The 16125-nt window shown below is 49.5% G+C and overlaps 3 protein-coding genes across 3 annotated transcripts; 1 reads left to right on the forward strand and 2 right to left on the reverse strand.

The window, feature by feature from the left end:
• Window positions 1-436: 436 nt before the first annotated feature.
• MGYG_04805 (phosphatidylinositol 4-kinase STT4) lies at window positions 437-7011 on the forward strand (the record flags this gene model as incomplete). The annotated part of the gene is made up of 11 exons (XM_003172167.1): window positions 437-628; window positions 721-2331; window positions 2404-3492; window positions 3550-3658; window positions 3719-3856; window positions 3911-4268; window positions 4321-4692; window positions 4751-5006; window positions 5062-5268; window positions 5322-5609; window positions 5674-7011. The coding sequence occupies 11 exons, from the start codon at window positions 437-439 to the stop codon at window positions 7009-7011; spliced, it is 5958 nt and encodes a 1985-aa protein (XP_003172215.1).
• A 1706-nt stretch (window positions 7012-8717) lies between these two features.
• Window positions 8718-9862, reverse strand: MGYG_04806 (hypothetical protein; the record flags this gene model as incomplete). The annotated part of the gene is made up of 2 exons (XM_003172168.1): window positions 8718-9127; window positions 9373-9862. The coding sequence occupies 2 exons, from the start codon at window positions 9860-9862 to the stop codon at window positions 8718-8720; spliced, it is 900 nt and encodes a 299-aa protein (XP_003172216.1).
• A 1504-nt stretch (window positions 9863-11366) lies between these two features.
• MGYG_04807 (ARF GTPase activator protein Csx2) lies at window positions 11367-15110 on the reverse strand (the record flags this gene model as incomplete). The annotated part of the gene is made up of 4 exons (XM_003172169.1): window positions 11367-12759; window positions 12822-14725; window positions 14831-14964; window positions 15044-15110. 4 exons carry the CDS (start codon window positions 15108-15110, stop codon window positions 11367-11369), a joined length of 3498 nt encoding a protein of 1165 aa, XP_003172217.1.
• Between the last annotated feature and the right edge of the window lie 1015 nt (window positions 15111-16125).

Below are 16125 nucleotides of genomic sequence, written 5' to 3' on the forward strand. Positions count from 1 at the left end.
CCAACCCGCTGGGAAGAGACAAGTGACAGACACAAGAGGCGCAAAGGGAAAAAAAAAAAAAGACCCGTAGAACAGAGTGGCTTGTTCAGTTCGGTCATGGCGAAGCTGTAACCCTGTTTGCAACCCGTATCGAGTGTATCAAATACCTTTTCATGCATCTTTCTTTGCGATCTGGCCGTCCAGTCGTTTCCCTGGCTCTGTCGTCACCAAACAAACCTCGGCTTGGCGGTGATCCTACCAGCGACTCGCATCTGCAGCAGGCAAAGGAGATCTGATACACTCCAAGGAAGCCCCCAACACACGACCACACGCTCTTTGCACCCCTGAACACCCCAAAAGAAAGGCTCCTGGATGACGGTGAAGCTGGTTGACCGGATATGTGAGTGTTTTCGCCCTGTGTTGGTGCTACGTTGGGCGCAGAAGTTGCTAACTGGACATGGGGGAGAGCTTCAGGCATCATCCACCATCGTGTATCCGGCGTGCCGCCCTCGAGAAACTTGCAGTACTAGCCACAAAACACCCCAGGCAGGACGATGATCGAGGCAACTCAGATGTCGAGAGGCTCATAAGGGCCTGTCATGGCTCCAAGGCGGCGTCCGGTGGCTCCCAGGCTCGCTGCGCCTCGAGTGTACTGCCTCCCTAGCCCCCTTTACTCCCACATACCTTACCACCCCTCCCTCAATGGCATCGATGCGAGCAGGTGGCTAATGAGAAAGATAGGGAGTTCGAGAACTAGACGTCCTGCTTGCTCTGTGCAAGGCAGCTAGCTCCGTTCAGCGTGGTGACCATGCCGCAAAGCTAGTCTCTCTGCTCGCCGGATACCTACCTACGCTCCATACGCTCCGCATCCATTCGTCTCCTTTCCTGCATACCTACAAACCTTCGCCGTGGGAGACCCTGACCCATGATGTCGTTACGGCGTTGCTCTCGCTGGGCTCTAGACACAAGTCGCTGCAGGATGACGTCCACGAAGCCATTGACGAGTATTTAGAGAATTGTCACCAGGCAACAGACCGCCTGCCGGCCGTTTTTGATGCAGATGGTGCAGGGATACAGGTCGACAGCCATGAATTCACGGATGTGACTACTCTAATGGTATCATTAGTAGGTTTCCTCCGGGCCTCATCCGAGTTTCCCCATTTTTGGGCACCACTGGACCGCCTTGCTATTGTAAAGCAGTTACACATTATTCTATCAGAGCGGTTCCTGGTAGCCGTGGAGACTATCTCTTCCGGTATACGGAACTCTCGCTCTCCAGATCCTCTGCTACATGATTGGAGGCGGTATACACGCCAGTATGCGGCTGACGGACGGCCCCTTGGCTCTATGCTACTACAGCAAGCTTTCATAGCCTTTTTAAAGTCCTGTACCTCTCCTGTTGAAAGCGATGGAGCCTCGCCGCTACCAGACGATACCCTTCTATCCCGTTATGCAGAGGGTGACTGTGTAGCCAAAACCTCAGACCCTGGTATGACTAGCCTGGTAAAATACGCCGCAGAGCTCGCTGGGGACCAGATCAATCTCCTCGAAGAAGGATCGGATTACCTGCAAGTTAGCTCCACTTGGCAACAGCGCCTTGCATTCTTGGTCAAGGCGCTGTCAGTAATGTGCTCTATCAACTGCATCATGGTTGACCAGGATTCTGTGGATCTAGACCTACTCTTCACATCCCTGGATAACACCATTGCAGACCCAGACCAGATGATGAACAGGGACCTGGCTACCGTCGTCCTTAAGGCCGCTGTAGTTCTAGCAAGGTTATCACGAGGCAGTGCAAACGGCCTAACCCGCTCCCTTCTTCGCTTCATTGTCCAAAATGGCCAAAGCAGCCCTGTCGTTGCTCTAGCAGCCCAATGTTTGGCCCAGAACCTCCGTCTTCTTTCCCAAGATACCGTCATTGGCACCCTCTATTCCCTTGGAAACGTCCTTAGCTCTGGCTCGGCAGCTGATAAGGCTACCACCGCTCTAACTGCTGAAGCAAGTAATGGTTATTCTCATTCGATCGAAACTCGCGGTCCCCCAACGAATGAGAGCTTCCTATCCCTTGCCATTGATGGAGAGGGTGACACTTCTATAACAGCTAGAAATGTGGTACATGCCATTGTAACAATCGCTACCAGCAGTGAGGATAGCAAAATAGTGGCCCTTGCTCAGTCAATTCTGGTGCAGAAGATTGGCAAGGTAAATGTCGTGGTTGATGCATACATAATACAGGAGACTGCGGCGCTTTCTCTGAAGAGTGAACCCGCGGAGTTCCGTCTCTTGCTGAAGTTCTACTCTCGTCTGCTGCGAGATACCTTTGCTCAGGGAAATAACCTGATACTGGAGGCGGTATGTTTTCCAAGCCTCTTCATTCTAGCTATTCTGCTTTTTCTTACTGTGTGCCTTCTAACAGACCAATAGATACATAAAGCAAGAAATTCCCTTGCTGTCCACCTCAACCCAAGCAGCGAGGTGTTCAGGATCTATTTGGTATACCTCCTTGAGGGTTTAGTTAACCAGGGGGCTGCCGTCGAACGTGAAAAGGTTCATCCAGAGGATCTCGAGGCAACTGCGAGACAAATTGTTCCAATATTGAAACCTCTCGCTATACTCCTTGCGAGGGCGGGTCGTCTGGACCAATTGGCCTCCGACAATGACGATATCTCAGATATGCTCCGAGATGCCTGGTTCAACATCGCAGCCCATGATATATCGCTCCACTCAGGGCTCGGAAAGGAGAACTACGAACAACTGCGTATCCTCGCTGAACACTCTCCCCCTCTTGTCTCTGAAAACCGTGCCGAGCAGCTTGAGAGTGACATCGAGCTGAACACCATTTTAAGACGTGGCCAGAGCCCTCAGACAACTGTTGAAAAGAAGAAGAACCTAACTGCTGAGCTGCCGGCACAAGAACATGATATTCGACGCTTGAACTACCCTAAAGTACTCTTCCTTAATGCGGCACTACTTATAGAAACCCTTCGTGCCAACTCCGGTGATTGCACCAAAGTATTTACTTACTTCCTCGATCCCACCCTGAACACTTCAGAAATGGGCAATTGTATGAGGGCTATTGCCGATAAGGTGGTTACCGTCTACCTCGAGAAAGCTCTCCGAAGCACATCTGTGAAGTTTTCGGCCCCCTACATTGCCAAACAACTAGCTGATACCTTCACTGCTTGTTGTCATCGCATCGTCCAAGTCCAACAAACTGCTACACTGGCTGCAAATAAGATAATCACTCAGTGTCCATCAGCCCTTTGCCAGAAGCTGTCGCTTTTCACTCTTTTGGACTTGATAACTCTGCTTTGGTCATCGTGCATGGACGAGGAAATGGATGAGTTTGCGTGGGAGTCCACATTTACATCAAGCAGAGGGACAGTCCAAATTGTTTTATCAGATAATTATGACTTCAGGAGACGTACACTGAAAAATCTCCACAACGCAGCGCGGACTTGGATCTCCAGTGTTATGAACATGGCACCATTAGATATCAAGGGGTTGTTACAGGTGAGATCTTTTGCTAAACTTATGTGAACAAATCAGCTAATATGTCCTCTCCCATAGACCTACCTCTCAGATTACGACGATGATGGCGTGTACGGTCACATCACTATGGGCCGTTCATTAGCACTTGAAATGGGTTCAGCAATACCCCTTGCGGACCAAAGATTAGGTACGTAATCCCATATTTCAACCATCTAAATTCCGCCGAACTTACGTTAATGATCATTAGGATCCATTGATAACCCAGGCGGCACTGTCCTCAATGTTGCATCGGATTTTATATCCCAGTATACCACTCGACAAGAGTATCGGTACTCAGAAGCCGCCCCAGCACGCAGAGGAAAGTCACCTCTAGCGATATCTTATGGTATCTATCCCTTTACTTTGAAATATGGTATAAAGCTTCTAATTTGCTCCATAGGTCAAACCACCACTGCACGAGTGCCTGATTATCCTGACACCGTCCAAGAAGCTCTCGCTGCCCTAGAGCATCAAATCAGGACTGAGAGGCATATATCGCTAGATCTTCCTCGACACATCCTTCGCCGCACTGCCGCTCTCCTGTGTAATACTGATGATAGCCACCCGGCAATTATCGCCTACCTAGTCAATATCCCCTTCCAGATATTCACCAAGGAGTCCATTAGAATGGGAATTGCTCTATGGCTTGGGGTGATTAACGAGAAACCAGCCATGGAATCCAGAATATTGGTAGAAATAGCACAGGCATGGGAACGTACCATTCGACGCAAGCAAGGAATCTTCGATCCGAAGTTTAAGTAAGATACCTTCTCTCGCATTTCAGACATTGCTGTTGCTAACGTTCCCTAGGCATAAAAATCCTTTTATGAACAAGCTTGAATCGTCACCATCCGATAAAGAGGCAATTGTCAGGCGCCATAGGAAAGCTCAAAACATCATATCTCCCCACTTCCTTGTTTTGCGATTCCTAGAAAGTCATTTCAGCGCAAGCAGATTGGGCAGTTTGAACACCCAACAGGTGTTTAGACGCTTGGTCAGTGAGACATTGACTGCCTTGAGAGACTCTACTGGCCACCCGTTGGCTCGCGAGATTCATTTCCATACCATTCTTTTCAGTCTTAAGGTCCTCCATTCATTCTCTGGACAAAGTAACGTGGGTTCCTGGAAACTTAAGGATCAGATCCTCTCTGCTGCCCTCAGCTGGTTCGGCCATCCACCGAGGTAAGCTATCTATTCTTTAATAACCCGCTAGAATCATATCTAACTGGAGATTACTTAGTTGGTCATTTGGCGGAAATCGCTTGCAACTCAAAGCTGAAGATCAGATCCTCCACGATATCGAATCCATGTTGGAGACCGTATCTTGGAAGGAGGTAGTGGACTCAAAGTCTCGTAAATCACTGCAAGCAAAACATGATTTACTTTTAATTCTGATTGGAAATGAACGGTCTCGCCTCAAAATCTGGCTTTCCCCTCTAGACCTGGAGAAGAAATCCTACTTTTTCTATGGAACTGGTAGCAAGACCGTCACGGAAGTAGGTCTCTTACTCTTAAGCTTTACGTCCGCCGGTGTCTAACTATTTCCTTTAGGAGACCGTAACAGGGCTTCTTCGATTGGCATGGAACGAAAATCCAAGTCTAGCACTACAGCTAGGATCACGATTCCCATCCGCTAAGCTACGAAGTGATATTCGATGGCTTTTACTTAACTTCCCCGAAAAGGCACTTAAGGAGCCAAACGCCCTGGAAATCTTACTTGGACCATCTCTTCCCGAAGATGTCTCGTTCCAGCTCAAGGTAAGCTTGGCCTCTTTCCAAGGCCTGTGTACATCTTTCTAACGATATGGCAGTACCTCCTTTACTGGGAACCGATTGATCCCATCTCCGCCGTCACTTATCTCTTGCCAGCTTATGGTAACCATCCGTTTATCCTGCAATATGCGCTTCGGTCCCTTGAAAGCTTCCCCGTAGACGTTGGCCTTTTCTATATTCCTCAGCTTGTGCAGGCTCTTCGTTATGACGCACTTGGATATATAGAACGTTACCTGTTGAATACGGCTCAACTATCACAGATGTTCGCCCATCAAGTGATCTGGAATATGAAGGCAAATGCCTACAAGGACGAGGATTCCCAGATTGTAAGTACCTTCAATAACGCTATTCTGTTGATTTTCAGGAAGTTAAGACTAACTATAAAAATAGCCTGATCCACTCAAGCCGGTGCTGGATAGGTTCATGGACTGTGTTATTACCAGCTTCACGGATGAAGACAGAGAATTCTATGAGAGGGAGTTCGCGTTTTTCAATGAGATCACAGGAATTTCCGGCAAACTACGGCCATACATCAAACGTACCAAACAGGAGAAGAAGGAAAAGATTGCAGAGGAGCTGCGAAAGATTAAAGTTGAGGTTGGCGTGTACCTGCCAAGTAACCCAGACGGCGTTGTTGTCGGCATTGATCGAAAGTCTGGAAAGCCCTTGCAAAGCCATGCAAAGGCGCCTTACATGGCAACTTTCCGAATCAAGAAGACGAGAAGTATCGAAGACGGTAGCAACGCCGTTACTCCTGCTGAAGAGGATGTTGGTCAAGAGGAAGCAGGTTTGCAACTATCCCAGGTTAAGGAATCCGCTGTGCAAAGCAAACGCGAGAGCCTAGCCGCGTCTCAGGCCGGGACATATGAGGTGTGGCAGTCTGCCATCTTCAAAGTCGGAGATGACTGTCGTCAAGATGTGCTTGCACTTCAAATGATTGCTGCGTTCCGTGAAATCTTTGCCAGCGTTGGACTGGACGTCTTTGTCTTCCCTTACCGTGTTGTGGCAACCGCACCCGGGTGTGGTGTGATTGATGTCTTGCCCAACTCGATATCTCGAGACATGCTGGGTCGCGAAGCTGTTAACGGTCTATACGACTACTTCGTATCAAAATACGGAGGGGAGCAGTCGATCAAATTCCAAGAAGCTCGAAGCAACTTTGTGAAGAGCATGGCTGCATATTCGGTCATTTCATACCTGCTGCAGTTCAAGGACCGACATAACGGCAACATCATGATCGACGACGCAGGCCACATCCTCCACATCGACTTTGGGTTCTGCTTCGATATCGCGCCCGGCGGAGTACGGTTCGAGCGTGCTCCGTTCAAGCTCACCACCGAGATGATTGCTGTCATGGGAGGGTACCATCCGGCTTCGTCCACGGCTGCCTCCGCTACACCTTCTACCGCTGCTCCATCCGCCGCTCACACTGCATCGCACAGCAACTCTCAGTCCTACCGCTGGTTTGAGTCTCTTGTGGTCAAGGCCTTCCTCGCTTCGCGGCCTTATACTATGAAGCTTTCTAACATTGTGACCCTCATGCTGGACAGCGGCCTGCCTTGCTTCACGCCGCATACTCTGACCAACTTCCGCGACCGGTTTGTCCTGGAGAAGAGTGAGCAAGAGGCAGCACAGTATATGAGAGAGCTCATCCGGAAGAGCTACGCCAGCATGTCGACCAAGGGCTATGACCAGTTCCAGCTCATGACGAACAATATTCCCTACTAATCACATCACCAGCTGCCAGACATGGGCTGATCCACCTGTTGCGTAGCTGATTATAATTTGTTCTATATCTTCATTCTTTCGTCATTTGAGCGAACTCGATAGACCGTTGTTTTATTTTTTTTTTAATATAGAAGAGTATCTAATAACACCGTATTGTTTCTATCAGTTGTCTCACTGTTAAACCACCCCTGTATGCTATCAATATGCCAAGGCCCACTTAAGGGTCCCTTATGTATGCTCTCACCGTAGAAATAAACAGCGAAGAGGCCAAATAACCTAACAGAGTCAGAAAAATAAGAGGTGCTCAAGCTGGCCATTTTCATGGCCCTCCCCCTGGGAGAGTCGCCAAGGGTATCACTTCGCTTTTTGCCGCGCGTTCGAACCCGCGCCGGTCCTTTTTTTTATTTTAGTACAGAAGAGGCAGCTTCTAAGGGGCATATGCATGCTCTCGCCGCAGAACTAGGCAGCGAAATGGCCAAATAACACAGTTACAATTAACCCATTCCGGAGTGTATTACGCCCCCATACTAGCCATGGGATGTGTAGCTCTGGCTTCGCTTTTTGCCGTTCGTCCGAACGTGTGTTGGTCCTTTTGTTTATTATTAATACAGAAGAGGCAGCTTCTCAGGGGTATATGTATGCTCTCGCCGTAGAACTAGGCAGCGAAGTGGCCGAATAACATAGTTGACATTACTCCATTCTGGAGCGTATTACATCGTCCCATACTTGATATGGGTCGTGTAGCTCTGGCTTCGCTTTTTGCCGCTCGTTCGAACCTTCATCAGTCCGTTCTTTTTTTACCCTTTGCTCTCTGCCCTCCTATCTGATAGCTGCCTTGACCCTTTACTCCTCCCCGTCTCCGTCTCTGACTGTTCTCTTCCCCTTACTCTTCGTGCTTCTCCTGATCTATAAAAGAGTCACAAAGATGCTCCACACTCCACACAGAGCCTCATGCTTAGTCAGCTTTCCTTCTTTGGACTCCGCCTTTTCTGCGCCTGCCTGCCTTGTATGTATGAAGTTGTTTCCCTGCTTTCTGCCAGCGAAGAGGCCAAATAACTCAATTAACCAGCGAGTGGTGTAATGACCGCGCTGGACCCCCCTATAGAGCCTGGCTCTGCCTTCGCTTTTTGCCTCTGGTTCGAGTTGGGCGAGGCTTTCTTTTGCTTCTTTTTCTTTCTGTTTTTTAGTAGTTATAAGAGGACAAGGTGTTTGATGTTATTCATATTGATAGCCAGCTAACTAGATAACTATTAATCACACCTGAAAGGAAGAAGAACGATGAGTCCAGAGCTTGCTTGCAAAGGTAAAGAAGAAAGGAAGAGAAAAACATGCTGATAGAAGGCCAAGTAGGTGTGATGGTATGGGCATAGGTTTACATGGTAAGATGTTCCAGCCAGTAGAGTTGGTAAGTATGCAGCATAGTATGGAGACGTCAAAGCGAAAGAAATAAGAGAAGCGAAAAGAAATAAAACAGAGAGGAAAGAGTCAACTTCACTCCGGTACCAATATTCGAATGTCCCACCCCCCGCCTAGTTGTTGATATCTGATTCGATGATCTGCTTCCATGCCTGACAAACTCCCATCATTCCTAGTAACACATAGGAAAGAAAGAAACATAGTCCCTCGAGATATAATGGTTAGATGTGAGAAAGGAAAGAGAGAAAAAAAACACAGGTGGCAAAAAGGGCCTGATCAGCTATGCTTAATCAGTCCATGAAATCAGCCCGCAAGATCTTCTCCTGGAAGTAATCTGGCTTGGGCCGTGGCTTGGGCTGCTGCTGCTGCGGTGGAGGTGGAGGGGACGAAGGGTGACGCTCCAGTAGCTCCTTTGGTGGCGGCTTGTACGCCTCCATAGTAGCAACGGAAGCTGATCGGTGATGTTTGCCTGGGAATGAAGCCGACGAGAAGGATGAAGAAAGAGACGGGGACGAGGATGGGGAGGTATTGGACGAGGAGCCCGAGAGAGACGGCGGGTTTTGGTTTTGCTGCCCCTGCCCATGTCCCTGCCCTTGCTGCTGCTGTTGCTGCTGCTGCTGATGCATGGAGAAGCTTCCGGCCAGGGACGGAGCTCGTTCTGCTCTGGTTCGAAGAGCTTCTGGCCAGTTGAAGCCTTCGCCTGTTGGAGAATTATATTAGCATATATACTTTTCATTTTCGGATAAAGAGTTATGCGGGGTTGTTAAATGAATATTTCAAATATGGCCGCTTTGGTTTGCGATATCAAAAGCCGACCCGGTGCTCAGTTGACGAAAAGTTTCCTACCAATGCTACAACCCCTGCTGTAACTGCTAGGGGCGGTAATGAGTTGTTTAAATGAGGGAATTGAGTGATGGTCCGGAATGGAAAGGGATTGATATATACCATTTATACTGGCGGCCCGGTCCCGGAAGCTAAAGGATACCCGTCTTGCAAATGGAGACGCAGACGATGGCATCGGGGTGTCTTCGTCATCTTCCTCCTCAGCAACCGCCTGCTCCCGTGTTGGAGAGCTCGAGAGAATCGAACTTGAAACACTTCCGCGTCGGCGCCTGCCGGGTGGAGGAGGAGCGGTGGTTCCAGCTGCCGCCGTCGGTGTGTTTGTCACCGCTGGCTGTCCAAAGGGAGCGGGCTGGTTAGTGGGAGAGCCAGACAGTCCAAGTGTGGTGATCGACATCCGTCGACGATGTGGTTGTTGCTGGGCATTTGATGCTGCTGCCGTGAAGAGAGGGGCGGTATTCGAGGTGCTGGTGTTCAATGGTGCGCCCCCACCATTTCCGGGCCGAGCAAACATCTCCGTGATCGAAGCACGACGGCCTCGAGGTGCAATAGGGGTTGTAGGAGGGGAGTTCGACAGATGGGCGGCGTTCGACATGGCGGTGGGCGTGTGTATGTATGTATGTATAGAGTGTTATTAAGGGGCGGTGTAAGTTAGCGTTCCCGGTTAAGCAAAACTGTTGAACAGCCGTTGGAAAACGGTGGATTCGCTAAGATATCGAGCAGCAATTCAGAACGTAGGAAAACGTGGCCTGATGCAGCGAGAAAGACGACGAATCCCGTTCTGTGTTCTCGAAGACGGTTCTTGTATCAAATGGCCTGTTTCCTGTTGAATGATGACGTGGATCTGCAGATCCTCAAACAGGCACTAGTGAATTCCAATAGTGATGAGACGTGCGAGGTAAACAATAGTGGTCGTCAAGCAGTCGAGTGAGCGGCGTAAAGAGGGAACGAGCCGATGATATTCCCCGGCGGAAGAAGAGAGGCGAGCGAGGTTAAGAGGGGGGAGGTCCCAAGGTGCCGTTTACTTGCAGGAGCTGGAACGGAACTCTGTGGGGAGCTTTGGGTGGCAAGTAGCGGTGCCGTGCCTGATCCCTTGCTAACTCGCGGCTAGTGCAAAACCACACAACGATAGCGGTGAATCCAAGGCTCTTTCGTCGTCTTCAGCGCCGTCACTGAGCATAGAAACGAGAGATGAAGTTGAGGTCGAGGACGAAGGAGAAGGACGAGGAAGATAAAGAACGAGAGAGGTTCGCTTATGTCAGCAACTCCCCACACAGACCACGCCACTCCGTAGCCAATCAGAGCTGGGAATTCGCTCCTCAGTCACATGCGAATTATCCTTACCATACCATACCCCTGATAAGCGCCTGGTTCGATGTGGAGGCCCAGGCCGATACAGCCCATTTCACCTATCACTAGCGGTAATTTACCCCGGATTTTCATGACTAAGCTTTGATGACTCATGAAACTTTAAAGTATTATTATTAATCCGAAATTAAGAGTGACACGTGACCAAATATTACGTCATTAGGTAAGCTTGAAACGCCGTTCGGGATATCAGGAAGAACCTAGACCGAGTATCAAGATGGATAGCAAACTGCTTAGATTTATCTCTATTTCTCTAGGGAGGTAGTGCGGATATCTCATACCAGAGCGGACATTGGTTTAGTAGTGTAGAAAAGAGAAGTACGAGTCCTTACACTCAAGTGGTAACTCGCCGGGAGTAAACATCCCACAGGATGAGGAGAAGGAGAAGGAGGTAGTGATGAAGTTAAGGATATATAATTATACTGATAATAATTTATACAGGTGAACAGAACCGTAAACAAAGGGGTAAAAATATAGAAGAAGCCAATATCAAAATACCACAAAAAAAGGACAAAAAGCAACGCCATGTAAGGGTAATAATAGGCCCAATAGGGCGGTCAAAACAGGAGAGTCATTCACAACATCCGCAACCATTAAAAAACAAACGCAATTTCGAGTGTATTCAAACATTAACAATCGTGTGGTGAGAAAGTGCAATTTGCATGAGGAGTATCATCATCAGGCATCCCATAAAGTATTAGAGTGAGTATAAAAAAAAAAGGGTAATCTCGCTATCCGGCAAGCGAAGACACCTTTCCAGCAAATCTAGCTCCGGCACTGCCTCGTTTCTGAAGTCTCTCTCGTTCTTTGCTGTCGACTGCCGGCATGGACGAACCATTACCTTCAGGTCCGCGGATAGTAGGTAAAGCACTGAGGGTATCCCCAGTGCCGTTACCCCCACCGTCAAGACGAGAGGATCGAATGGTTCGTTGGGTGAGGTAAAGCTGCGCGGCTTCGGAGAGGGCGAAAGCAGGCATGTGTGGCGGAATAACGGCTCCGTTCTGAACAAGTAGTTCGGCAACTGGGAAGGGCTTAGCTATGGTGCTAGAGCTCGAAGAACGGCTCGGGATGAATGGTCTGATGGGTGCTTGACGGCCCAGGTTAGGGCTTGCAGGTGGGGTTCCAGCTGGTGCTGGATCGGCTGCTGCTAAAGCAAGGAAGACAGGGTGGGCCTTGCGGGATAGATCGGTGGCGTTCAGATCGGCACGTAGCGCGATGCCGTAGAGGACACCTTGGATATCGTTTTGTTTGATAGAGGCGAGTAGTGTCTCCTCAGCGGTGGAAAACTTAGATAAGGTAGGTGACAAGGGGCGAACAAAAGCACGATCGCTGTACTTTGCGGTGATGAATTTGAGACGTTGCTCGCGAGTGGCGGTTGGACCAGGCTTGATGCCTGGGCCTAACTGTGCTTCCCAGACCATGTTGCTAACCCGGTTTCCTACCTGGAGGAGGATTTCAACGATGTCGTTGGAGAAGGAGTGTATGTCGAGGGTAAGTGAACGGACTTTGGAGATGTGTGTTCCTAAAGACCGGTGGATTCCACTGCATTCGATGCAGAGGACTATGCCGAGATTGATGGAAACCCATTCAACCTTTGAGGTTGAGCAGCAGTCGGCACACCAGGTGTTGCCTTGATCGGCTGTATGAATGGTTTGTAGTAATTTTGCGGGATCGTCGTCATATCCGTGGCTACCACTTCTCATATAGCCAGGTCGTGCGCCTACTGTTGTTCGACGTCCCATGTTGCTCGTATTTGAAGGCGAAGTGCCCTGATGGCCAACTGAAGACACAGATTTGCCAATCAAAGCGGATCCTATGGTGCGTCCAGGTGTTGTATCTTTTGGTTGTGTTTGGTTGGTCCGAGGAGTAGCAAGTCGACCTTCTACAGCACTCTGTAAGGCGTTGTTTATAGCGTTTATCCAGTTCTTCATATCCTGCTCAGAAGTGGCCTGGTAGATTCGCTTGAACTGTGGCGTGATAACCTCAAAGCAGAATCGTCTCTCCGCATTGCGCGCTTCACGTACAGAGGCCATTCGCAAATCGATTGGATCCATGTGCAAGTCCAATTTTTGTTTCCAGTTGCTGTATTCCGAGAGCTTTCCTTGGTCGAGGACGATCCAAAATCTATAAGTCATGTTAGACACACACTCTATAGCAGGATGTGTAAGGAAAAACGGAGGACATACTTATGCCAGGCTTGCTTGTTGATCCCTTTCGGATCGATATGAGACCCAGGGCGTGATAAAGCCCACAACAACCCCTCTTTTTTCTGCTGGCCGTTTGTGCTCTCTGCTGCAGCCATGCTGGTGGTGTCGCGTTCCTCCAAGTCACGAAACCCTTTGAAGCGGTTTTGTGTTGAGGAAACAGACCCGATGTTGGAGCCGGTAGGGACCGTCGCTCCTCCAGTGGGTGAATTTGATCGTCCTTTCGCATTGCCAGTGTAACCCCGAAAGGTAGAGTTGGTACTGTCTGCACGACCGAGGTCGGAATCGGAGTTGTAAGATGTGGCATTGTTGTTGTTATTATTTGTGGTGCTGTTACCACCAGAAGTCGGCGGAGGCGGACCTGGATTCTGAGCAGCCTCTGGTTCGATGTATTTCTTGGTGCTATTCTCGAGAAGTCTGCGCTTCTCCTCTCGTTCGGTACGTTGAAATTTGAATTCTTTGTCGACTTTGTTGACTTCGTCGACCAGGGCGTCAAGGTGAGGTAAAAGGCTTTCAATGATTTTGGAAGTTGATATATGGGCGTTTGCCTGACAGACGGCAAACTGGGTGAGGCTGGCGAGTAGCTCCTGTTCACGCTTTCCGCCAGTCAAATCCTGCATGAAGGAGGAATAGTCGAATCGTTTGAGTTCGAATTTGCGTCGTTTATTCTGGTATTTGGAGTCACTCTCGACTCTTTTCTTTTCTTTCAGGGAATCTTGTCGTTGACCGAGATACTTGCTAACATAGGCGTAATAGTCTCTACTCTCGTCATCGAATTCTTTCTTTTTCACATCGGCCTGTTTGATGTCTTGATGGTAGAGCCGGGAAAGCGGCCGAACAACGTATTCATGCATATAATCAGCATTCTGCTGTTCAGAAATAAGTATTTCTCTTGCGGCGCGGTCGTAGTAATGGTCTAATGCCGGCTGTATTGCCGGCGCATTGGTCTTTGCAGTGTCACTGAGTGTTTTAAGGAAAGCATGAACGGAATCATGGCAGGCAATACGCGCATGATAGGCTGCTTCGGCCTTTTTGAGCAGCTTTTTCATCCTCGTGCGCATAGTTCCAGTCTTTTGTTCTAGAGATTTCATGGTGGCCCTGAATAAGGGACCGTCGTCAACCGTGCACATATCCTCCCCAGGATGGTGGCAGGCGACATCCACCTTGGGTCCAGGGAAGGCAGTTGTGGACGGTTGGACGTTTTGGACGGCATTGTTGCCTTTTGGAAAGTAGTAGCCTCGAAAGCAGTCATGGCTTTCGAGCGCGGACGAAGTGGGAACGAGTTCATCATTTGATTCATTGGGGTCGCTTGTTCTGGACACGTTCGAGTGGGATGAGACCTGTCGGTTGCGTTGTGGCACGGTGAGTTCAAAACCGGTTGACTCGAAACTCGGACTTGTCGAGGGCCTTGGAGGGCCTTGGACCCAAAATTGGAACCAGGCTAAGGTGTTCAATCTGTTGGCCCTCTCATCGTAATCTAGGAAACTACAGCAGTTGCGCCATCCTCCGCATTTTGCTTCATTTGTAGCTGGTGGCTTCCACTTCCAAGTCCAGGTGAACTGTACTGATGGCGTACCACCGGTCTCGAATGTGCCAACATGGCGCACATTTTGATTGTTTTGGAGATTTGGATTCGCATGGAACTCGCGCGTGACCAGGTTGTCAAGTTCCTTTTCGTTTGCAGCGTATGCGAAAGTGAGACTCTTGACCACGTTGTCAGTTGCCGTTGGCAGCGCGCTGGAGACGCCGTTGACGGTTGTCGCAGTTGGAACCGAACTGCATTTTTCTTGTCGTATCACGAAGGTAAAGCAAAAGTTGAGCTCGTCCTCGTTTGTTAGCCGCAAGATGAAGGACGGCCCCGAGCTGTTGTTTGCAGGATCAGGATCCTAGATAGATTGTAGATATCATGTCATCAGTACGGTTCTTTGACAGGGTATAAAACTAGTGTCGCGCAGCCCCAGAGTCCGGAACCAGAGTGTTAATAAACCCACCTGAATAAATTCAATAGGCGTGTTATCGCCAGCATCTCTCTTTGCAGAAATCTGCGATGCTGGATAGCCATTTGGTGATATCACCAAGATAGTGGCGCCGCTCTGGTTGGTGATTACCAGAGAGGAGATGCTCACTATCCAGACAATGACCCCAGTCGGTAATTTAGCACAAGCAAGACACAGACAAGCAGACAGACAAAGAGGACAGCTTACATTTGGTTTGGTCTCTCAGGTAGAGAGCACCCGGAGAAGAAACAGAACGGGAGTTTACGTTGCCCATGTTGAAGGAAGATGCGAAAAGCAGAGAAAAAGCCGCCGCGGGGGCCGTAAAAGAAGTAAAAGGCGAAGTGAAAGAAAGAAATGCGGTCTTTGTATATCAACGAGAACACGCAAGAAAGAAAAAAAAGAAGCCTGATGAAGGCTGAGAGCAATTTGCTCTCTCGAGCAGAGAGCAGTCGCAGTAAAGAGCAGTTTTTTTTGTGGTTTTTTTGTATGAGCGAAAGGACCAAGTTGAAGTTTGGAGATGAAACAGCGAAGTCGTAACTAGCAGTTCGAGCAGTTGTTCGATAGCGAAAGACGGACGTTGGAGCGAAGGTGGATGGAGACGAGAGCGAAAGAGGGTGAGGAAGAGAAGAGAAGAGAAGACGAAGGGGACGGGGACGGGGAAGTGGATTATATGCCTGAGCTGAGCAGGAGGCGTCCGCGGCGGCGCTTTGCAATGTCGTCAGCGACGCTGCGTATCCGTGGTTATCGTGATAAGGAACCGCGGGTTGGGCAGCGCCAGCAGCGAGAAGAGAGTGTGATGAAGGCGCATCTGACGTCGTTCGCAAGGGCTCAAGGAGGGAGGTAGATAGGGTGATGGGTCGGCGGTCGACGGCGGTCACTCGGCGGATGGCGGATGGTGGTGGTGATGGTAAGTTGTTGTTATGGCCAGTTGTGGTTATTTTCGTGAGTTGAGGTCGGCGGATGACGATGGCGATACGAGCGAGATGCGGCTATTAGGTTCGCTGCTTGAGCCTAGTTGAGCTAAGAGGGATACAGCAGCAACGCGGAGCTTGACAGCAGCCACAGGACAGCAGGGAGCAGCTTTGACAGGCGGGCTTCGAGAGAGATCTGTTGTCTACTGCGGTTGTTTGTGGTTGTTTGCTGCGGCGGTGATGGTGGTTGATGTCGCCTGTTTACATCTTCAGCCTCATGCAGGGCGTTGATCGCCCTGGGCTGACCCCTGACATGTTTCGGTAGCTACGGAGTACTCTTCTACACCTATCCAGTACATACAGACAGCTCCTTTTCCG

The sequence above is a fragment of the Nannizzia gypsea genome, genomic scaffold, assembly GCF_000150975.2.
Source record: "Nannizzia gypsea CBS 118893 supercont1.4 genomic scaffold, whole genome shotgun sequence".
In the NCBI taxonomy this organism is placed as follows: Eukaryota; Fungi; Ascomycota; class Eurotiomycetes; order Onygenales; family Arthrodermataceae; genus Nannizzia; species Nannizzia gypsea.